This window comes from Rhipicephalus microplus, unplaced genomic scaffold (genome assembly GCF_043290135.1).
Source record: "Rhipicephalus microplus isolate Deutch F79 unplaced genomic scaffold, USDA_Rmic scaffold_15, whole genome shotgun sequence".
Classification (NCBI taxonomy): domain Eukaryota; kingdom Metazoa; phylum Arthropoda; class Arachnida; order Ixodida; family Ixodidae; genus Rhipicephalus; species Rhipicephalus microplus.
In genome coordinates, this window is record NW_027464588.1 from 630,230 (window position 1) to 654,000 (window position 23,771).

General features: G+C 48.8%; 1 protein-coding gene across 1 annotated transcript in view; it reads right to left on the minus strand.

The window, feature by feature from the left end:
- Positions 1 to 3,716: 3,716 nt before the first annotated feature.
- Positions 3,717 to 23,771, minus strand: part of LOC119187527 (protein Skeletor, isoforms B/C) — a 45,045-nt gene continuing 24,990 nt past the window's right edge. Inside the window, exons 3-6 of the mRNA XM_075883101.1 lie at positions 12,843 to 12,933; positions 11,559 to 11,718; positions 10,622 to 10,697; positions 3,717 to 4,555 (exon numbers count right to left, since the gene is read on the minus strand). Coding sequence (XP_075739216.1) covers positions 4,393 to 4,555; positions 10,622 to 10,697; positions 11,559 to 11,718; positions 12,843 to 12,933 — 490 coding nt within the window. The 3' untranslated portion in view covers positions 3,717 to 4,392. The remainder of the gene's footprint in view (positions 4,556 to 10,621; positions 10,698 to 11,558; positions 11,719 to 12,842; positions 12,934 to 23,771) is intronic.

A 23,771-nucleotide genomic window follows, 5' to 3' on the forward strand; every position in this document is an offset into this window, starting at 1 on the left:
CCGTCCTTTAAGCTTTTTTCTACTGCTTTTAACAATGCTTCTTTAGTGTAATGTCCTAGTTCGTTAATGAGGCTAACGGGAATCCCATCTAAACCCGCGGCAGTGCGCTTTGGAATTTTTCCTTCGGCCTTTTTCCAGTTGAAATTATCAAGTACTAGCTCTTCCTCTGTTGCTTTCTCCGCCACACTTTTACTCACCGGGGAGATCCCCTGGACGCTCTTTTGAAACGAATCGGCTGTTACCTTTTGGATGTAACCTAGCGCTTCGTACCCTTCCAATTGATTTCCTCCTTCATCTAGAATATGTTGTTGCGTTGTGACAGACTTCCTATCTAGCGCCTTTATGTGGCTCCAAAAAATCCTAGGCGCGGCCTCCTTTTTTTTGTGTATCTCTGTCATCCAGCGTTCACTTTCACCTTTAATTTTTGCCTCTACCAATTTCTGTACATGGGATTTTTTCTCTAAATATATTTCCCATATTTTTTTGACTTCGTCCTGCGGCCGCTTCTCCTTTTTTGCCTTTCTATGCTCCCGTGATGCTTCGCGTCGCTTCTCGATCGCCTCCCGGATTTCCTTGTTCCACCAACTTTTTGGCTTCCTTTTTCCTTTCCAGCAAACAGTTTTCTTCTCTTTCCCTATCTCCTTCGTCATTAGATGTAACAGCTCACTATACTCCCAGTCCTTGCCTGGTATTTCGCCTACTTCTTCCTCGACTCTTGCGGCTATATTTATTATTTGTTTGTCATTTAAATACGAGCTGCCAGACTTTGATTCCATGCTCATATTTTCAGTTTCGTATCCCATTTGTAATGTTATTCGTTTATGATCACTACCCAAGCTGTTAATGCCTTCCTCGTCTATCCTCATTTCTGTCAGTTTGTGGTAAATTCCTTCAGTCATAAGACAATAATCAATACTTGATTGCTTGTTTCCGACTTCCCATGTGATCTGGCCGTCACATTTAGGCCCCGTGTTAACTATCTCCAGACTATGTTGCTCGCAAAGATCTAGTAATAACTTCCCATTGGTGTCTGAATATCCGTCAAGGTCATGTATGTGGGCATTCATGTCCCCTAGAAGGATGATTTCGGCCCCATTACCAAATTCCTTAATATCCGCACTCATGCAATCCACTATCTCCTGATTCTTTTCTCTGCAGTTATTCCCCGTCCACAAGTAGGCTACCCCTAGCCACGTTTCCTTTCCACCTACTGTGCCCAGAACCCAGAGGTGCTCTGAACACGTCTGTTTCACTCTAACCCATTTGGCTCCGCGGTGAATTAGCATTCCTACACCCCCACCTTTCCTTTCCGATATGGTCCTGTTACACCCTTCCCAAACATAATTTTTAATATGTGGTGGCTCTTCCAAGTCTCTAAGGTGTGTTTCTGTAACCGCATACACGCCTATCTGTTCTTTGTTTAACTGCTCCTCAATCTCTAACCATTTTGCCTTCTTTCTGCCACCCTGCATGTTTATGTAACTAATTGCAACACGCGCCTTTTTCCTTTTTCTTTTACCTTTTTTCTGGTTTTTCGCAATTCTACCTGTCAAAGAGTCCTCCTGGTTGTTTTCCCTGTTACGAGCTACCCCGGACTCCGAAGGGCCCGTGAGCCCCCCAAAAAAGCTACTGCGCGTCCTGCCAGTCGCCAGCCCACCTCGTGTCCAAGCCTCTTATCGAAATGAATCTTGTCTCTTTGAAATCCACCCCACCTGTGCACTTCCCTGTTTAAATCCACTACCTCGAAACCCTTCTCTCGACTAATTCGCCATATCTCTTTGTTTGCGTCGACAACCGCTCTTTGCAGGTTGACGTTGCGTACTGGTACTTCCGGTACTGTGCATACTACAATTTGCACCTGGGGGGACACGGTGCGCATGTCATCCACCCCTTTCGCCAAGGTCGTCGCTAGTCCTGACGATTCTTTTTTCAGGACGTCATTTAACCCTCCCGCAATTACAACGAGGTTACGATTGTTAGCTTTAGCTGCGAGTTGTTCACCCGCTTGACTCATTACTGTCCCCAGCGTTTGTCCTGGGAACGTCCCTATCGCAACTCTCTTGTCGCCTTTCACCCTTTCTTTGATTGCCGCTGCGCATCGGACTAAATTTGAGTCACCGGCGATGATGATCTGTTCAGACATTCCTTCTGAAACCTGCACCTGGCTGCTGACTAGGTGACTAGCGTGAGTCACGGCTGCTGGTTTGCTCCCTCCCTCCCTCAAAACTACTTCCCGGTAGCTGGGCCCTGTGGCCAATGTATCTGCCTTTGTCATGCCTGTTTCCCTCATCTCTCCCGCACGGGGGTCGTCGCCATAATGCTTCCGCCGTCACCTGCGTCTTCGTTCCCTTTCACGACCTTCGATAGGCCCTTCTCGGCTGCCCGGAGCCTTTCCTCCATGGCTGACGTTTTCTCTCGCTCCTTCGCCAATGCATTCTCCAGCTCTGCGATTTTCTCCATGAGCCCACTCCGGACCGCCATCATATTTTTCATTTTCTCCTCGAACTCGCACTGTCTACACTTGGCGTCATCTTCTGCTTTCTCTTCCGCACTAATTTCCACCTTCCACCCTACCCCGCACTCTGAACACTTTACGGTCTTTTTGACCATGGCTAGCTCAGTTTACCGATGCCCACGTGTTAGAACACTGTACTAAAATACACTGGTCTAAGCCAAAAAGAACCACAATAATAAATAAATACGCTACACTTCACAGCACCTGCGCATGCACGTGGTCGGTCTACGCGCAGGCCTCAGCCACGTGGTGGCTGGAGAAAAAAAAGACACAGTACAAAATACTAAAAAAAAACGTACACCGTACTAGACCTAATCAAGCTTTACGCTAGCGCCTTACGTTCTCATAACGCTACATACAGAGGCAAGCTGGAAACATGCAAAAACACTTATCTGTAGCTGTCATTCCGGAGCTCTCCAAAAACACGTCCGACCTCTACCACCACTTCCGACATACCGGGACGGTATGTCGGAAGTGGTGTATGGGAAGTGGGAAGTGGTGTATGTCGGTATGTCCGACATACAAGGGACGGTACCGCCATCTAGTGAACACTGCAAGAACTAAACTAGAGGTGGCTACATACAGGGGACGCACAGCCCACGCCCTAAGGAGCTTCGCCCCTAAAAGAATAAGGATGGAAAGGTGAGCCGATCTGCAGGTGCGCTCACTAGTGTGTATTAGAAAGCACCATGGCACGTTAGTAAAAACAAGCGTGACCACTTTACTTGAAAGGAAGGTGTTTTATACTCTGTTCAATAAGGTTGGCATCTGGGATAGCTGGTGACTGGTCATTATACTACTGTACGGTTAAGTAGGGCACTTTTTACCATGGACAACAGGGAAAACCGAGTGTCGTGTTCTTGTCCCTGCTATCCATGTTAAAAAAAGTGCGCTACCTAAACAACGGTATAATGATAAACTATTTGCCTCCCTGATGCCGCACATTCACGTCTGAGGAATGGTTCGAGTTGGACCCGAAACGTCAAAATTTCTCAATTTAAAAATTTTAAATTAATGTGAGTTTTTACTTCGATTGAATGCATTGGTTGGTGCCCCTTTCCAATGAATAAAAGACATTTCGTATCGCATAAATGTGTCGAAAACATAGGCGGCAAATAACAGTCACAAGTGCCTATCGTGGACTTCGGCGAATGCAACTATAAAGCATGAAACGGCGGTAAGTGACGACAGCGCAGAAAAGTCGAGTTTCATGTATTTATTGGTGAAATGTCGTCTTGCTGCATCATTACTGGTCAAGACCATACATGCAAGTAGCTAGGGCAAGCGCTGCCAGTTCATTACGAAAGAAAACGCAATGTGGCTTCAACGGGCCCATGAATACATTTCCAATGACGCAAAAAAATGTTGACGCGGATGACTACGCTGTCAGCAGTTGAAATGATAGGAAAGAATATGAGGCTGACAAGCACGCCCGATAGCGTGCAAAGCCAACGTTAGCAGGACTTCTTTTTTGTATTTCCTCCTTCATGTGTGTAATAAGCGTTTACAGACAAATAATCATAACGCTTAGCAGGAAATAACGTTTTTTTCCAGCGCTCAGTGACGCACCTGTTTTCGACATGATAGCATACACGTGCGCCGAGTTGAAGAAAAAGATGCGACTCTCTTCAGAACCTATCAACGTGTCTCCCCCACGTTCAGAATTCATGCTATCACAAGTCCAGTTGTTTGTCCCTAAATCACAAACTACGCGTTCACTCGAATGACTGTCCACATTTAAGCCGAGTGACACACCACACATGTCATTCACTTTACGTCCAAAAAAGAGCCTCATCTTTTTCTGGGGGGCCGAATGTCCAGCTGTGTACTAAGCTAATGGAGTTGCGGAAACGCACTCGTTTAACGCGAATTCCCGCTCAGGCGGCGGGCAGGTTGAGGTTCTTCGGTATGCGCACATCACCGAAGTTCTCTTCGTAGGTGATGCAGTAAACGGCGAACCAATCGACGTCGTTGAAGGTCAGGCTTCCCGGAAGTGTCAGTGTCACATCCTGGCCCGTGTAGCCCTTCTTAATCTTTGTTCTGCAGCGAAGAGAAATAGATAAGCTTACATTAAAAGTTACGCCAGAAGAATATTGGAAGTAGGCAAACAACAACCCTTGCTAAACCGCTATGCAAACATGTACAGTATATTGGTGAGGATGGGCTTATATGTCTACTCTGTAGTGATACTTGCTCAGGGTAAATTTATATCACGTGCATTCTGCCCCTAGATCCTGTTGTCTCACTCATATGTCATGAAAGTTCAGCCTATATGCAGCCAACAAGAACAGGTGGCAAAGGAAACATACAAGCGCTGCTCAAGACCCAAATCACTGATATATATATATATATATATATATATATATATATATATATATATATATATATATATATATATGTGTGTGTGTGTGTGTGGGTATATATTAGTTGCACAATACACACGCCGAGGCAACCTAAAGTGAGGATGTGCAAGATGATTTGGCAAGAAAATATAAATATACCGAGAAGCGAGCAACTATATTCACGAGAACTACTACGTAGACGATCACATTTCGCACCGACCAGCAGCTGTGTGCACATGTTTTGTTCGTGTTTGCGGGGTAGAGTGGGCAGAAGGTCTTCGGACTGAGTCATTATATTGAACGTGCCAGTGCATGGAGTCGAAGAAGACAAAGCAGATAGACTGGCGCGAGCTAATCTGTGTGGCTGGGGCCGATCCCCCTTTGTGGGTGTGCGCCAGAGTATCAAGGATCATCATCATCATCATCCATCATCGCTGCTCGCCTAACCGGCTGTAAATACATCGGTGACTACCCCTCTGAGTCAGTCTCCTTCACGTAACATATTTGGTGGAGTTGTGCGATCCCCATCCTCGCCACGGAACTCCGAAGCGGACGCTCCCTCGCGGCTTACAACATGACCACTCAAGACTCGGCTACATCCTCTCCGGTCGCAACAACCTTCGTGACGCTTCCCGCGCTCAAAGACCCTGGCGTGTTCTCGGGCAGAAAGGGCTCCGACGTCGACCAGTGGCTACGCCTCTACGAACGCGTCAGCGCCACTTACAGGTGGGATTCCACTCTTATGCTCGCAAACGTCATCTTTTATCTCGACGGAACCCCTTGACAACCAACAGCATGACATAACAAGCTGGGACAGCTTCAAGGCAAAGATCCGTGAGCTTTTTGGCAACATCTCTGGTCGTCGTGAAGCTGCGAAAAATGAGTTGTCGACTCGCGCACAATCTTCCACGGAGCCCTACATCAGTTACATTCAGGCTGTCCTTTCACTATGCCACCAAGCTGACGAAAATATGTCTGAACCTGAAAAAGTTGAGCATATCTTAAAGGGTATCGCCGACGATGCGTACAACTTGTTGGTATTCAACAATGTGTCACCTGTTGATGCGATAGTTCAAAAATGCCGCCGGTTCCAACAAGCTAAAAGCAGACGCATCTCCCATCAGTTCCAGCGCCTCCCGAACACCACTGCGACGTCCTCGTGTCTCGACACATATCCACCAGACACCTGTGACAACTTCACGCGAATCGTCAGGCGGGAGCTTGAAGCGGGGCTGCTCCAGCTAAGGTGGGACCAACGTCTCCTGACCCCTCTCCGCCAATTACGTTGCCTCTCATTCAAGCAGTCATCTGGCAGGAAATCGCCAGCTTGGGAATTCACTCTATCTCACCGCCTCCCCGCACCGACTACCAGCCCCGATACACGCCTGCACGTCCCTTCCCGACCGGCTCTCCCTCAACGTTCCGTAATCCGTCCGCATGGCGAACACACGATGACAAGCCGACATGCTTCTCGTGTAACAGAATCTGGCACATTTCTCGCCATTGCAGAAGTCACTGGGGTCCTCCTGCACAACCGTCCTCTCGTCCCTTCTATGCACGTCCTGCCTATCGCCATGAGACCAGCCGCGACCATTTTGCCCAGGAACCTGCTTCTGAACACCGCTACTCCCGCTCTCCATCCCCCCAACGTCGCCAGTCTCGTTCTTCACAGCCCCGCCGACCATTTTCCCCCGCTTTCCTACGAGGTTCCCCGACGGAAAACTAAGCGCTGCAGCCCGCGGAGGTGACGCTGCATCGCTCGGGCTGACCGAAAATCCTCTTTTGTCGATACCGACAAAACGGAACCTCATAGACGTACAAGTAGACAGCGTACATGTCACTGCTCTTGTCGACACCGGCGCCAAAATTTTCCTGATGACGAGTGATTTTCGCCGCAAGCTCAAGAAGGTTCTCACACCTGCGACCACTCAGCTCGTCCGTGTTGCGGATGGTGGAATAGCATCTATCGTTGGATTGTGCTCCGCTCGTGTGAGCACTGCGGATCGACACACAGTTGTTCTCTTCACCGTCCTTGATAAATGCCTCCACGACGTAATCTTAGGCCTCGACTTTCTGTCCACGCATTCTGCCCTCTTAGACTGTTCGAGCAGTACGCTCCGTCTACGCTTGCCCGCAACAGAACCTCTTGCACAACGGCTGAGTCCCCTCTGCACAACGGGACACGCGCGCCTCCCTCCACAGACACTGACCTACATAGAGCCCGTCTCAATACCACCAGTTCCCGACGGTGACTATGTTCTGACCCCTATAACCGATGTCCTCATAAGCCGTTGCATTACATTAGCGCACACCATTCTGTCCGTCGCAGGAAAGTCTACGTGCCTCCCAGTTGTCAACTTTAGCTTGACACCTCAAGTTCTGCCACAAGGGATCTCTTTGGCGTTGCTCTGCACCTTAGAAGACAATGTGGTAGATGTTTTCGCGATGGCCGCTCTTTCTGACCCCCACGCTCAACATCAATCTGCAACTTGCTCCGACAGCGCCATTATTTCGATGATCGCTTCCAACTTAACGCTGCAGCAGACTGATGAGCTCCACCGGGTTCTGCTGTCCTACATCGATGTTTTTGACATCAGTGGCCATCCGTTGGGGAAATCTACCGGTATGAGCCACCACATAAACACTGGTAATGAGCATCCTATTCATAGGCGTCCATATCGGGTGTCGGCGGCCGAGCGTCAGATCATCCAAAGTGAGGTCGAACAAATGCTCGCCAAGGACATCATTGAGCCATCCTGCAGTCCTTTGGCTTCTCCTGTAGTGCTAGTCCGCAAGAAAGACGGTGCATGGCGTTTCTGCATGAATTATCGACACCTAAACAAAATTACCAAAAAAAGACGTCTAGCCTCTGCCACGAATAGATGAGGCGCTTGATCGCCTGTATGGGTCCCACTATTTTTCCTTCATAGACCTTCGTTCCGGCTACTGGCAGATAGAGGTAGACAAAATGGACCGTGAAAAGACGGCATTCATCACACCCGACGGCTTATATCAGTTCAAGGTCATGCCCTTCGACCTTTGTAACGCTCCAGCCACCTTCGAACGAATGATGGACTCCCTGCTCAGAGGATCCAAATGGTCCACCTGTTTGTGCTACTTGGACGACGTCATCGTCTTTTCACCAACATTTGAAACTTATATAGAGCACCTCTCAGCCATCCTGAGAATCTTCCGTCGCGCTGGCTTGCAATTAAACTCGTCCAAATGTCACTTCGGACGCCATCAAATCACAGTGCTTGGCCATTTAGTAGACGCCAACGGTGTACAACCATACCCGGCAAAAATCAGCGCCGTCAAAAACTTTCCTGTACCACGATCTGCGAAGGATGTACGCAGCTTTATCGGACTATGCTCCTACTTCCAAAGCTTCGTGAAAAATTTTGCGCACCTAGCGAGGCCTCTTACGCAGCTCCTCAACAAAGAAGTTCCGTTTTCATGGGGCTCCGAAGAGGCTTCTGCGTTCTCGACTCTCGTCGCTCTTCTCACTATCCCTCCGATTCTGGCACACTTCAACCCGGCTGCCCCTACGCAAATCCATACAGATGCAAGTAGGCATGGCATTGATGCAGTGCTGGCTCAGAAACAACATGGCCTTGATTGCGTTATATAGATAGGAGCCGCCTCCTATCTGCCCCTGAACGTAACTATTCGATAACAGAGCGTGAGTGCTTGGCTCTAGTATGGGCGATGGCGAAATTTCAACCTTATCTATACGGACGCCCATTTTAGGTAGTTACCGACCACCACGCACTCTGCTGGCTCAACTCTCTGAAAGATCCATCAGGCCGCCTTGGTCGCTGGGCTTTGCGCCTGCAAGAGTTTTCCTAATCGGTGGTCTACAAATCTGGCCACCTACACCATGATGCCCATTGCCTCTCCCGGTACCCTGTCGACGACCCTGAGGACGCTGACGAGCCCACGGCGAACTCTATCTTGTCAGTGTCCGACTTCTTCCTTAATATTGGGGAAGAACAGAAGCGTGATTCAGAGCTGCTTGACATCATCAGCCGTATGGAATCCTCCACAAATGATGCTTCCGTCCGCTACTTTGTCATTCAAAAGGGTGTGCTATACCGTCGAAATTTCCGACCAGACGAGCCCGACCTTCTCAATGTTGTGCCTAAGCATTTGCGCCGCTGTGTTTTCACCGAACTTCACGACGCTCCCACGGCTGGACACCTTGGCGTATCCCGCACGTACGAGCGCGTCCGGCGCCGTTTTTTCTGGCCAGGCCTTGCTCGTTCAGTACGCCGATACGTCGCCACGTGTGACATATGCCAACGTCGTAAAACACCGTCGCTGCTACCCGCTGGCCATCTTCAACCAATTTACATACCAGCGGTACCATTTTGCCGTGTTAGGTTAGACCTGCTTAGTCCTTTTCCCACATCAACAACGGGAAACAAAGAGATAGCCGTGATTACAGACTACGCTACACGCTACGCTATTAGGCGAGCTCTACCGACCAGCTGTGTAACCGACGTCGCTGACTTCTTGTTACAGGACGTTATATTGATTCACGGTGCTCCGAGATAGCTTCTCACAGACCGTGGCCGTACATTTCTATCCCAAGTCATTGCCGACATTCTGCGTTTTTGTTCCACGCAACACACACTGACAACCGCTTACCACCCTCAAACAAACAGCCTAATATCGGAACGATTTAACCGCACTTTAACAAATATGCTCGCTATGTACGTGTCGCCCGACCACCGAGACTGGGACTTTGCCTTACCCTACGCAACTTTCGCGTTAATTCATCCCGTCACGAAACAGCGGGATTTTCACCGTTCTAGTTATTGTACGGAAGAGAGCCGACTTTACCACTGGACACAGTCATCTCAGCTCACACCTCGTCCACCAGCGAGTATGCCCGCGACGCGATTGCGCGAGCCGATCATGCCCGTCAGCTCGTTCGCCCTCGGCTGATGGCGTAGCAAACGAACCATTGCCGTCGGTACGATGTGGAACATAGAGACGTACATTTCGCTCCCGGTACCCTCGTTTTACTCTGGTCTCCTCATCGTCGGCTGGGCCTATCCGAAAAACTTCTGTCTCATTACACGGGACCCTACCATATATTGCGTCAAGTAACACCTGTCACCTACGAGGTCAGCCCCATCTGGCCATCATCATCTACTATGCGGCCCAGTGATATTGTACATGTCTCGCGGATCAAGCCCTACAAGAATGCGTCAGATAACGACCTTTAAAGCACCGGGACGGTGCCTCCGCCACCGGGGGTCATGCTACGTGCCAGTGCATGGAGTTGAAGAAGACAAAGCAGACAGACTGGCGTGAACTAATCTGTGTGGCTTGCGCTGCTTGCCTGACCAGCTGTAAATACATCGGTGACTACCCCTCTGAGTCAGTCTCCTTCTCGTAACAATATCAACTAGTTGGGAATCAGGACAATCGCGTTGATACATTTGAGCAAAGCATACACCACATATTAGCAGCGAATGAGCGTTTAACGTGGTCAAAACGTTTAATAATGTTGAAAAAATAGCCACAAAGATGACAGGTGGTGGTTTACCGCCTGCTAGCTCGGATAGGTTCAAAAGCGCTTCTTCATACTTTTATTCCTATTGGCTGCAGTACAATAAACTTGTGGATAAATTACCTCTCGGTGACCGGAAGTTTCGCTGCGATGCATGAAGCTTGAGTTAATATTTACTGTGACCTACCACACCAAAAATTTTGTTATATTGTATAAATATTCAATAATCCTAGCTGAACTTACTCTCCGGTTGGAGTGGGGATTTGGGTGGCGCCCTTGTGGGTGACTTTGGCTCCCTTGCCCACCAAGAAGTACACGTCTGAAAGAAAAGAAACAGTGTAAATATAAACTACTCTTAAATATAAAGTATTCTTGTGTTGGTAGACACGACATTAATAGAAAATAACAGAAAACTATGCCAACAAAAGTAGAGGGGATGTTATTAAAAAAAGTGCGGTGTTATTGTGAAGAAAGAAAAGTGGACGTGAAGGTAATTTGCCTCCAGCAGGATCCAAACCTGCGACCTTCAAAAAACACGTCCGATGCTCTACTACAGAGCTACGGTGGCGGTCATCCGCTGTCCACTTTATAGCGTATTTATGTGTGTTTAAACGTGGGAGCATTCAAGAGTCACCTGCTGTTATAACACACTCAAAGAAAAAAAAAGAGTAAAAAGAGCGTTCTGGCACAGGTATTCAGGTACTCCCTTGACGCGTTTCGATAAGTGGACGCTAAAAAAAATGGTTGCCATTTACGAGGAGTCATAGAACTCTCGCGAAACACGTTTCGATTGCCTTCCGTGTCGAAGGCGCCGCCGTATACGCCATACAGATCGGGCGTTTGCCATTCGGCGCTGTCGTGGCGGATTGCCCAGCTCACCCCAGTTAAGGTTACCCGGCGATCACCGCAAGTTCGTGAATGGGATTTTTACCCTCAGAAGCGGCAGGCATCATCGGATGCACTGACGCAGCATGAACACACGAGTAGCTTTTCATGTCCAGATGCACCGCTTTACAATGCACGGCTCGGTATACCAGCAGAAAACAAAGAAATTAAGTGACCGCACAATCGCATTGCAACGTGTTTACATGACGCGTTTTTTGAACGCATAAATATCCGAAGCGTGCACCACATCGGTGGCTGCGTCTTGCTTCAATTAGACGAGATCGTGTGAACTCACCGGGACCAGCGCCATCATAGGTTAACTTGGGGATGAAGATCTTCTTCTTGCTCTTGAGCACGATGGGGCCCGAGCCGACGTTGTGCGCTCTCTTGGTGAGCGCTGGAAGTGTCACCGGTGCGGCTGCCTTGCGCGCTGTCTTGACCGCCGGTAGAGGAGACTGCAAGACAGAAAACACAGAATCCTGTAAGTTAAGGCTCCCTTTAACCGAGTATCACGACAATAACTGTTGTCTATGTGGATTACGGCGAGTGAAATGGCGATAAGGCATCATGAGAGAGTATAAAGCCTGCGCTAATGGACGAAATAAAGCACCTGAAAACAGCATCGCCAACTGTCAAGTATATACAAGGGCGCACTGGGGTGGTAAATGCGTTCTAACAGCACAAAACGTGCTCGGAAATCGCAGCAACAACCGTAAACCACGCAGTGCGCATGTCTACGTAAGGTATAACTGTTTAAGAATTTCGTTTTTTATGCAATTTTACCAAGGGTAAAGGGTTGCTCACGAGCGCGTTTGGCACCCTGCATTCGGCGCCAAACGCTAGCGCAGATTCCCTCAGGGAAGACGCGGAACCGGACCAAGCACCATGTTTACTGACCGGAACCCGAACCACAACACATTTGTGCGGTGCACAGCACATTAGTGCGCTGCTACCGAGGACTTCGTCTCGCTGAGGTGGAGGGGATTGGCGTAATAAGATGTATTTACCTTCTTATCAAAGTTCTATAAAGACACTGGTTTGTTCAGCAAGTGATCGTGCTTGGCCTAACTTCCTGAATGTACACGTGCAACTAGTAGCATAGGAGTATATCTCTTTGGATACGATCTAAGTGTGAGCTTAGCGTAATGAATTCATCTGCTTCATTCGCCTAGTTGATTTCTATTGGGGATTGCTGTTTGCACCTGCGCTGCACACGTTATGCTTACAATATGCGCTCAGTATTGTTTTATCGTTCAGCTTGACGAACTCAAAAAAAGCATTTATTCAGGCTAAGCGTCAATTTCAACACCAGCCTCCTTTCGTAGCTTTTCGTGCTCCTAACCATATTGATCGATACCCATGAGACAATGACGTCAATTAGTAAATTAACCTATCAATCAATCACGCGAAAATTGTTTATCAGAACTGAGAACGGTGTTATTCTCTGTAAATTGCGTATTAAACGTTGTATATGAACGGCTCGTGTTCGGGTTACCACTAATTAGATCTTTCGGTCGCTAGCTAAATGAAAAACACAGAAAGAACGACGTTAAGCTCTCAGAAGCAAGGGATTTCTTACCCGAGCAGATCTGCCTCCTATAGGAGACCACTGGACACCACGAATGTATCCAGTGATATCTCTTGCGACACGGTGGGGAAGTGGTCCGTTCCTGCAGAGAGAAAAGAAGAGAGAAATAAATAAATGGAAGAGACAGGGAGGTTATAACCTAGAAGAACTGCTTTGCTACGCTGTACAAACGTAGCTTACCACATGTGAAGTAGTGGCAAGTGTACCACCGCCGGCCAGCTTAAATCGAACGATTCACAGAGTGACAGCCATGGACTGATTCGACTGATGCCCCCCACGAAGCGCTGGGTGATGTTACCAAGGTATTAACTCTCCATGTCCGAATAATAGGTCAGCATGCATGGGTAACATCTCGGCCGAAAAGCCCGAAGTTACGCTGTGGTGGCGTCTATGAAACCGTATCAGGACACGCTGCGGGGCGTTCGAGCTAAGGTTTCTCACAACTGTACATCTACAATCTCTCCAAACTCCAAATATACACTAAGTGCCGAACTATCTAAGTGTAAGGAGCTATCAAGCTAACATTTGTAATCACACAGAACCAAAGTTACAAGTAGACTGGTTGAGTGACAGCAATCGATGCTCACATTTCTCAGAGAACCAATTTAAGGCATAGCAAGCTAAGTGATATTTCACCGTCAAGCAAGCATAAAGAAGTAAAACGTACAGACATTGAATGGATTTTCTTTTGGATTATTTCGTGGTCCCCGAACGAAAGCCCTCCCGACAGTACACTTGAAGCGTTGTACGTGTGAGGATAATTTTGGACATGCTCAAGTTTCTGAGCAAAAGCGTTTCGGTTGATGCATTACGCGCATTCCGTCGTGCCGTTCTAGACTCGAATCGATAAACGGAATCAAGGGTCCGACAAAGCGACATCTGGTCTAGAAGAATTATGAAGAACAAACTAAGTGAAAGAGCACCAACCAAAATGAAAAAAAGTTTAAACATCAGAAATTGACGTATCGGTATCATACGAAAGGTTCAGAACATTAAAAGTTGATATCTCGGCTACCGTGCCACAGCCGAAGAATTTGGCTAACCTTGTTTCTGTGTTCCTTCTATACGTATACGTCTGTCTTAAACAAGTCAAATTCATTGTCAAGCGCGCTATTGGCGAATGTGACGATCACTAAAATAACTATTTTGTAGAATAATGCAAATAAGCCTTCTCCCCCCCCCCCGCTTCATAAAAGATATAAAAGTGCGACAAGTGACTTAAATTCTACAAGCAACCCGGTGAAAAAATAACCGGCGGAATCGGCAACTCTGACAACAGATGTCTACGCTTCCACATCATGTACGCAACTCCCAAAGGATATTCTACGTGGAACCTCACGTAAATGGCAGCCACACTTTATTTGAGCGCCGTATTCAGTGCACGCTTTTAAGAACGTAGTATCGTGCACAGTGGCATAACACACTCTGAGCCTCGTGTTACGAGCAAGAATGCAGTGGTGGTGGTAGAGACGATGTCCTTGCTGCGGGCCTAGCAGACTTGGCCGGCCATTGAAACGCCCCGGTGTTTGTTCTCAGCATTAAATTTTCACAGCGCACCGACTCAAGTTTGGACAAAATTCTGGCATGATCCGCATGATACTGAGTGGGTATAGCACCACAGAAAGCGAGTATGTGCGAAGAAACTGCTACATAGCATATCCATGATTTATAGCAAAGCGAACGGGCGGGGAAAGAAAGTAAGGGTGAAAAGGAAGGGATGAAGGAGGAGAAAGGGTAGCGTAATGATGTGTAGTATAGTCAGAGTCCTTCAATACTTTTACATGTGGTGAAGCTTAAAGATTGATATAGGGACAGGCGCAACCGCCAGGGGCACCGTCGCACATGGCGGGGCTTCGGAGCAGCCGTGGCACTGCAATTATGCGGCACGTGCCGGAGCTGTGAAACCTTATTAAACATAATCGCGAAGGTTGAATACGTCTTCAGGGTGATTTTACCTTTCAGAAAATTCGGGAAAGCTGTAATACAGTGAAACTTAGCGTCGAATGAGGCCTTGAAGTTAGATTTCAGACGGTATGCTGATTGCACTGCACGATATGCCACCGCTATGAAAGCATGCTTCTTTTTTTTTATTGCTTCCTGAAGCCTCTAGTGATAATTTGTGCCCAATCTAGAGTTCTTCAGCGACTCTGGTTGTTCTTAGTGCATAGCGTAAGTGCAGTGGTTGCAACTTTTGACAATGCATATCCAACCTTTCAGGCTACATTTACATTCGGTGTTTCTATGCGAACATATATATCTTAAAATTGTCTCGTATTTATTAAACCAACAGCCACTTTGAATGAATCGGTGCTTTGAATTTAGCTGGTTATGAGGATCAAGTAGTACTTCGTACGACTTTTGCCTCGTTTTCGTGCTTTGTTTTTGGTTGATAACGATGCCGTAGTGCAGTCTAAGTTCGGATGGCCATGGGTTGTAGTTTCTCAGTATTGTCACCAATCTTGTCTTACTCAAGGAAACCTTCCGCAGAACTGCTCGTCAAGCTAGGAAAAACAAAAGCGGCCCAGTCCCAACTTCTTCGTCCTCTTCCACACGAAAACCACGCGAATTCATGCGGCATTAGTCCCCCCTTTTAAAAAGCATCGACTCGATGCTTCTAAATAAAAGAAGAAGAAGAAAAAAAAAACCCATAATTAGAACACGCGTTGACGCAGAGAATCACAAAGTGAGTGCCAGGGAAAACAAAGAGGGCGCACAAGCACTTGGACCATGCGCGAACACAACAGCGCCAGTGGAAGAGTCAAGAAGAAAAAAAAAAACACCACATGAGATCACTGTCACGTTTGCGAAGTAACTCGCAAGCACAGAGACTATTGTGTGTAGTACGGCTTGAGTCGTACGACATGCACAGTTTCGGGCCGATGTTGTCGACGTGACGACACTGTGCCGTCCGGAAGTACTTCGTATGTAAGGTCACTCACACGTCGGATAACCTTGTATGGTCCGAAATAACGGCTCAGAAGCTTTTCAGACAAGCCTGGTCGTCGGACAGGAGTCCACACCCACACTCGTTCACCCGGGTGGTATGCGACGTTTCGACGGCGAAGGTTGTAACGTCGTGCATCTGCGTCTTGTTGGTGACCGATGTTCACGCGAGCCAGTTGACGAGCCTCTTCGGCGTACTGCGTGTATTGCTCGGCTTCTGGAGAAAGAGCATCGCTATTATCGTACGGCAGCATAGCGTCAAGCATCGTTTGTACGTTGCGTCCATAAACAAGGTGGAAAGGTGAAAATCGGGTTGTTTCCTGCATTGCCGTATTGTATGCGAACGTGACGTATGGGAGGATATCGTCCCAGGTTTTGTGCTGCACGTCCACGTACATTGACAGCATGTCCGCTATGGTCTTGTTGAGCCTTTCCGTCAGTCCATTACTTTGTGGGTGGTAAGCCGTTGTTTTTCGGTGACTCGTGCAGCTCAGTCTGAAAATGTCCTCTAGCATTTGTGCCGTAAATGATGTTCCTCTATCCGTAATCACACATGACGGCGCGCCGTGCCGGAGGACGATGTGCTGCACGAAGAACTTCGCCACTTCAGACGCCGTGCCGCGGGGTAATGCCTTTGTCTCAGCATACCGGGTCAAGTAATCGGTTGCCACTATAATCCATTTGTTACCAGTGGCCGACAAAGGGAAGGGTCCTAGAAGGTCCATTCCCACGAGGTCGAAAGGTGTCCGTGGTGGTGTAATAGGGTGGAGAAGGCCCGCAGGTTTCACGGGTGGCGTCTTGCGACGCTGGCACTCGCGGCAGCCTTGCACGTAGCGGTGTACACTGGTCGAAAGTCGTGGCCAATAGTACTGCTGGCGCACTCTGGCGAGAGTCCGCGAGTAGCCCAAGTGTCCCGACGTGGGCTCGTCGTGGCACGCGAGTAGGATGTCATCCCGCATGTCGGCTGGTACAACGAGGAGGAAGGCTTTGTTGCTACCTCGAGCATTTTTCTTGTAAAGAATGCCCCTCCTTAGACAAAAGGATGACAATTCGCGAGCGATGCGCCGAGGAGTGTGAGAATTTCGGCCTTCTAAGGAATCAATAATAGGGCGCAATTCCTGATCGGCTCTCTGTCTAGACATAAAGTCAGAATCACTGAGGGCTCCGAGAAAACCATCAGCATATTCCGAGTTCATATCAGGATGTCCCACGGGTGCTCGAGAAAGTGCGTCGGCATCTTCGTGCTTGCGCCCAGACCTATACACAATCATGATGTCGAACTCTTGTAAGCGTAAACTCCACCGAGCGAGACGACCAGACGGATCACGGAGATTGGCCAGCCAACACAGCGAATGGTGATCGGTCACCACCTTGAAGGAACGGCCGTAGAGGTAAGGTCGAAACTTTGCCGTTGCCCACACGACTGCGAGGCATTCCTTCTCTGAAGTGGAGTAGTTGGCCTCGGCTCGAGAGAGAGTACGACTGGCGTAAGCTATGACATGTTCTACGCCGTTGTGCCGTTGTACAAGGACAGCGCCAAGTCCGACGTTGCTTGCATCCGTGTGAACTTCGGTATCAGCGTCCTCATCAAAATGCGCAAGAACAGGTGCCTCTTGCATTCGCTGCCGTAACTCTGTGAAAGCTGCTTCTTGCTCTGTAGTCCAGGCAAACGGTACATCATCTCGGGTGAGTCGCGTGAGCGGTTCGGCTATCGTCGAGAAGTTGGTAATGAATCGGCGATAATAAGCACACAAGCCGAGAAAACGCCGCACCGCTTTTTTGTCTGACGGCACAGGAAAGGTGGCGACTGCTGCAGTTTTTTCTGGGTCAGGCCGCACTCCATCCGCACTCACAACATGTCCCAAAAATTTCAGCTCATCGTAGCCGAAATGGCACTTCTGGGGTTTTAGCGTGAGTTCGGCCGAACGAATAGCTTCCAGAACCATTCTTAGACGCTTCAGATGTTCTTCGAAACTCTCGGCAAAGATGACCACATCATCAAGGTATACAAGGCAGCTTTGCCACTTCAAGCCAGCGAGAACGGTATCCATCATTCGCTGGAATGTTGCGGGAGCCGAACAGAGGCCGAAAGGAAGAACTCTGAATTCATAAAGCCCATCGGGAGTTACAAACGCTGTCTTCTCTCTGTCTCGCTCATCGACCTCTATCTGCCAATAGCCGCTCTTCAAATCTATCGATGAAAAATACTTCGCGTGTCGTAGCCTGTCGAGAGAATCATCAACCCGTGGGAGCGGGTAGACGTCTTTTTTTGTGACGCTATTGAGTTTCCTGTAGTCAACACAGAATCGCAGCGTTCCGTCTTTCTTCTTTACTAGAACGACTGGCGAGGACCACGGGCTGCTCGACGGTTGTATCACCCCGTCGTCAAGCATCTCCTTTACCTGCGTCTGTATAGTCTCGCGTTCTTTAGCCGAAACACGGTAAGGTTGCTGGCGGATTGGGCGAACATCATCGTCGGTAATAATTCGGTGCTTTATGAGGGGTGTTTGACCGACTCTAGATGAAGAGGCGAAGCAAGATTTAAATTCCTTCAGCAGGGTATGCAGTGCGGCCTTCTTCTCGTCCGAAAGCTTCGAACTGACGTCGATGTGGTCCAGAAACTTATCTCCATCAACCATTTCCTCGGATGCGAAGCACTCGGTGACATCCGCTACACGGTCTCCGAAGGCCACGGTGGTGCCGCGGAAAAGATGTCGGTGCTCGAAGTTAAAATTTGTGACGAGTATCTGCGACCGTCCGTCACGCACACGCAGAATGCTTCGCACTGCACACACACCTTGAAGCAGTAAAAGGGATACGTTGCTCTCGGCGACCACGTCACCGTCTTGGAGGTCTTCACAGGTGACTTCTACGAAAGCAGTCGCTCGGGGAGGCAACGTCACGCTTTCGTCGGCAACACGCAGCGCAGGTCTACGACAGCTATCAGCGCCTCGATCGGTTGCAAGTTGCGTCGAGAAAGTCACCATTCGCTCGCGGAGATTTATGATCGCGCCATTCTCTCGAAGGAAGTCCATTCCAAGGATGAGCTGACGAGAACAGTCGCGTAGTACGAGGCAGGTTACCACAAACGTTGACTCGCGTATTTCCACTCTTGCGGTACAGCGACCCAATGGAGTAATAACGTGGCCTCCAGCAGTGCGAATACGCGTCCCATTCCAAGGTGTCATCACTTTCTTAAGACTGGTTGCCAATTTTCCGCTCATAATAGAATAATCTGCACCTGTGTCCACCAATGCGCTAACCTGAAGACCGTCTATCAGCACGGGAATGTCGAGTGAGACTCGGCCACTGGGTTCAGACGCACAATCCGGCATTTCTCTCGCACTGCACTCAGACGTCAATTCAATGTCTGCAGCGTTTTGTGGAAGCGTCGATAGGAGGTCTTCCGCACTTTTAGTCCCAGCGACCTCGCCCCCGAAGGTCGCTGCCTTCAGTTTTCCCGACGAGGGCTTGGGGAACGTCCCCGTGCCATCGTACTGAGACGTGGTCCAATAGCTGCGGGTCGTCGTGGAGATGGAGACCGCGATTGACGCCGTGAGAAAGGCAGGCGTTGCTGCGCGAGGTAGTCCTCAATTTCTCTTGGCCTCTGACCAACTAGGGGACGAGGCGAATGAATAGAGAAACCGCGCAGTCCAAGTTGTCGGTATGGACATTCCCGGTAGATGTGACCGGCTTCACCGCAATGGAAGCAGAGGGGTCTTCTATCCGACGTACGCCAAATATCGGACTTCCGCGGAGGGGCACGGCGACCGTCGATGTCCAAACCAGCATGCGCAGATTGAATTGAAACTGGCGGCATCGTCTGGATTGGGACTGCAGGGCTTGAGACCGGCATGGAAGTGCGCAGAGCTTCGGCATATGTGCGGTTCCCAACATCAGTGGACGCAGGAGGTGGTTCTAGATTTGTAACCGTTGGTTGAGGGCGACGGCTGTGAAGCACCTGCTGGACCTCGTCCCGAATAATATTGGTGATGCTGCTTACCTCCGGCTGTCTCGCCCCGTGTAGTTTCGCGATTTCCTCGCGGACGACGGAGCGGACGATTTCGCGAATCCACTCAATGCTGTTGCTCCCGAAGCTGGCGGAAAATTCAGTAGGTGATGCAGAATTCACTTGCCGGTTGAGTAGGGCTGACCGCTGATGAAGTACCCTCTCCATCGTAGTGGCTTCGGTCAGGAATTCTGCTACACTCTTCGGAGGACTCCGCACTAGACCAGCAAAAAGCTGCTCCTTCACGCCTCGCATCAGATAGCGTAGCTTTTTTTCTTCTGGCATTGCCGGATCCGCTCGCCTGAAAAGCTGCGTCATGTCCTCCACGTACATGGTGACGGTCTCATTAGGCATCTGGATGCGTGAATGCAATGCACGTTCAGCACGATCGCGGCGGTCGGGGCTCCGGTAGGTCTCCAAGAGGCGATGCTGGAACTCGCGCCAGGATGTCAAGACATCACTTCTGTTCATGAACCACGTTCGGGCGCCGTCTTTCAAACACGCGTAGACGTTGCGGAGTTTGGCGGCTTCGTCCCAGTAGTTGATCGCTGCGACGTGTTCGAACTCGCTCAGCCAGTCGTCCACATCCTCAAACAGCTCTCCGTGAAAGGGACTAGGCATCAGCGGGTTCTGGACAGTGCAATAAATTGGCGCCGACGACGTAGGAGTTTCCATGACGCCTTGAGGCGAAGTCATAGTCGCTCTATGGATAAGCTGTGCCGGTGTCTCTGGTGGTAGGCCTCGTTGGCGGCGGCTTGTTCTGTGAACTGGCGTGTCCACGGGCACAGGGCTTGTGTTCCGGCTCCTGGGCGGGCTCTTGTGCATGGGGTGCGTCGTCAGTTGTCGTACCCAGCAGCTCCACCAATCTTGTCACCAATCTTGTCTTACTCAAGGAAACCTTCCGCAGAACTGCTCGTCAAGCTAGGAAAAACAAAAGCGGCCCAGTCCCAACTTCTTCGTCCTCTTCCACACGAAAACCACGCGAATTCATGCGGCAGTATTTTACTTTGCCTCTGTAGCTTACTCATGTTGTATTTTCTCTGTCGTCTGTTATTGTTTTCACTGTTAAGATGAAAGCCCTACATGCCTCCCCAAACAGTAAGATTGACCGACTGCCTCGACACCGCATGGGCTGTGTCGGGACGTCGTGCGGTAACTTCACCACACCACCTTCTATTAGCCGCTGATCCACGCGAACGATGTCACTCTCATCGAAGTGCTTTTCGAACACGCGCACATTCAGAGAAACAAATGTGAAGCCACCAGTTTCTTGTCGTGGCATTGCGTGCTTTCACTTTTCCCGCCGTTTACTGTCACTAGGTGGCCAGAACTTGAACACTTCTACGTCATTTCTTCTGTAACCCCATCGACAACCAAGTACACAGCCGGTATACGGCATCCTTTCCGATATTCAGGCACAGCACATTAGGCCCACTAGTAATCATACGGTAAAAACTACACGATTGCACGCTACAATACTATAAAGCGCCCGATGCCCCGTCCGGTGATGCAGCGCCGCCCCGCGGCCACGCTCGCAGCGCACAAAGCTCTCCCGTAGAGCTAGACCGAAGCTTCACGGCCAGTAAAGGTATCGGAGGACTGTGGTATATTGTAAAACAAAGGGGAAAGAGAAGTGAGGTTGTCGAGGAGGAATATGAGGAAGGGAGAGGGTAATGTGGAGCATAACTTGAATGGCCTTGTTTAGTACAGTATAGAAAGGCGATTGGTAAGGTAAGGTGGGGTGAGGAAGGGCGACGTGTGGGTGAGTATGAGTAAAAGAAGGAGGGTAAGGCCACCAGTTCCACTGGTCTGGTGGCCTTCCCCTTCTTGCTACCCCGACTTGCTGAAAGTATAACTTTGGCCACTCTTTCGATACAAGTTACAAGATTAACGAAAACATCCTCGAGAACCATGCGTGCACTCTCCGGTGACCTGCAGGCAACAAAACGCTCAGAAAACCCTGTGAACCCTCTTAAAACGAGCGCATTATCATTATATGTTACCTCCAGATTCGTCAATCTTGCTTGGTGTTCCACCTATGCTGTAACCAGTATCGGCCTGTTTGAGCATTAGATGACTATAGAAAGTATTCGTTGTATTACAACAACCCATGACTACAATTATATGACAAAGTTTTCCACTTAAAAGCGGCAGTAAGCCATGGCGACTTGTTGGAAATGAAAAAGTATTAGTTGGAAATAAAATGACAACAATGCAGTCAAGTAGGATACCTATACCGGCTCAGCTGTTTCCTGACCGTATTCGCTCAACTGTTTCTTTAACTTAAAAACGTCATGCCCGTGACAACATATTGGCTCTATTCTCTATTGAATTTAAACATCCATTTCGGCTGCGCTATCACGCCATATAAATGCTATCTATTACAGAAGAATGACTAAAAACTTGACACGCGTATATGTCTACAATGCAGCCATGAGGCTGCATCTAAGCTAATGAGTTACGGAGCACATTTGGAACATTTTTTTTTTTGCCGCAAGTTACAGTTAGCGCCACAGTTAGCTAGCACAATGTTACCAATAGTAGATAAGACATTCAATGCATATAGACGTTAAACATTAGAGGTTATAAAAGAACTAAGCCAGCAGCCATCGTAAATTGTGGGAATTGAGGCTAGCCCGCCGCCGTTGCGCGGGCTTTTTCGCCTATTTCTGCCGTTGTTGTCCTAACATGACTGTCGGCGCTGGGAGAGCGGGAGTGACGTTAACTCCTAAAAACCAACACCTGTTAGGACCGGATGTTAAGTGTGGCGCTGCACTCGAGTCTCCCGAGACGTTTCGCTAACGCGCCAGGCGGGAGTGAGACTGACAGATCTTCTCTGAACATCGGAGGGTGAGCACGCTTTTCTTTCCATCCATCGGCTCCCTTCGTTCTTGGAGCTCGCTCAGGCTCACCAACGGTGCCTTGCGCCTGCGGCGAACGCCTACCTTTCGTTGTCCTTTCCAAACGCTAGGCCGAAGAGCGGTGCGGTATGTTCACATGAGGTCGTACTACACCGACCCGTACTTCTCGAAGCCAACGCGAGTGCAGTTAGATATCGCCCATGTTGTCACTGATCGTGAGAGCACGTAGCATAGTCGCGAGGGTCCGTGAACCCTTTTGCCCTCGAAACGTGCTCGCAGAACACTTTGTGCTGTACTTTTCGCCCATGGTGTGGATAAGCATCTTTTGCTTTCCCACATCCTTTTTTAGTGGGCGCTGTACTGTGTTTTGGTGTTGCCGCAGACAATAAAGTGTTGCGACTTCTTTGAGAGCAGTACTTTGTACTTTTCCGCTGTGCTCAGCGCATTGGTTGCCCAAACACACGTGTGCAGTGGTGTGGTGTTCGTCACACGAGGCCATGGTGAACGCGGCCCTGTTGCTCACTAAGACCAAACCCACGTTAATGGTCGTACTCCTTCGGAATAAGTGTGCACTACACTGGCGTCCAACGTACACTACAAGATGTAGATGTAGATTGTGGGCTTCTGACTCACACCCACTAAGGGAAATTGACGAAGAATAGTAACGTCATGATCGAACGTTCTCGCGACCTCTTCTTCTCCTCCACCTTTTCTGGCCGGTTGTGTTCATTATATTTTCTACATTTGTGGCACTTGACCAAAATCAAGTCTCCGTCTAAATTGCTGCGTGTGACACCAACATTTTATATTTAATCTTTTGCAGATAAATATGCACTTGAGCAAACACTTTACGTTGAGACTTCATGTCGGTGTCATTCTCAGTTGAAGTTTGTTTACACTTGATGAAAAGAACAGTAAAATAGTTATGATTGTATGTTTTATTATATTATGAGAGATATATGTACGAGTTACTTATTACTTATTAATTATTATTAATTATTAATGATTTAGAAACACGCGCAATGGGAGCATGAATATCGGTCGAGCAACAAGTATTGTGCAAAATACTTTGTCTCACTCTATATATGCCGAATTTGTGTTCAACAC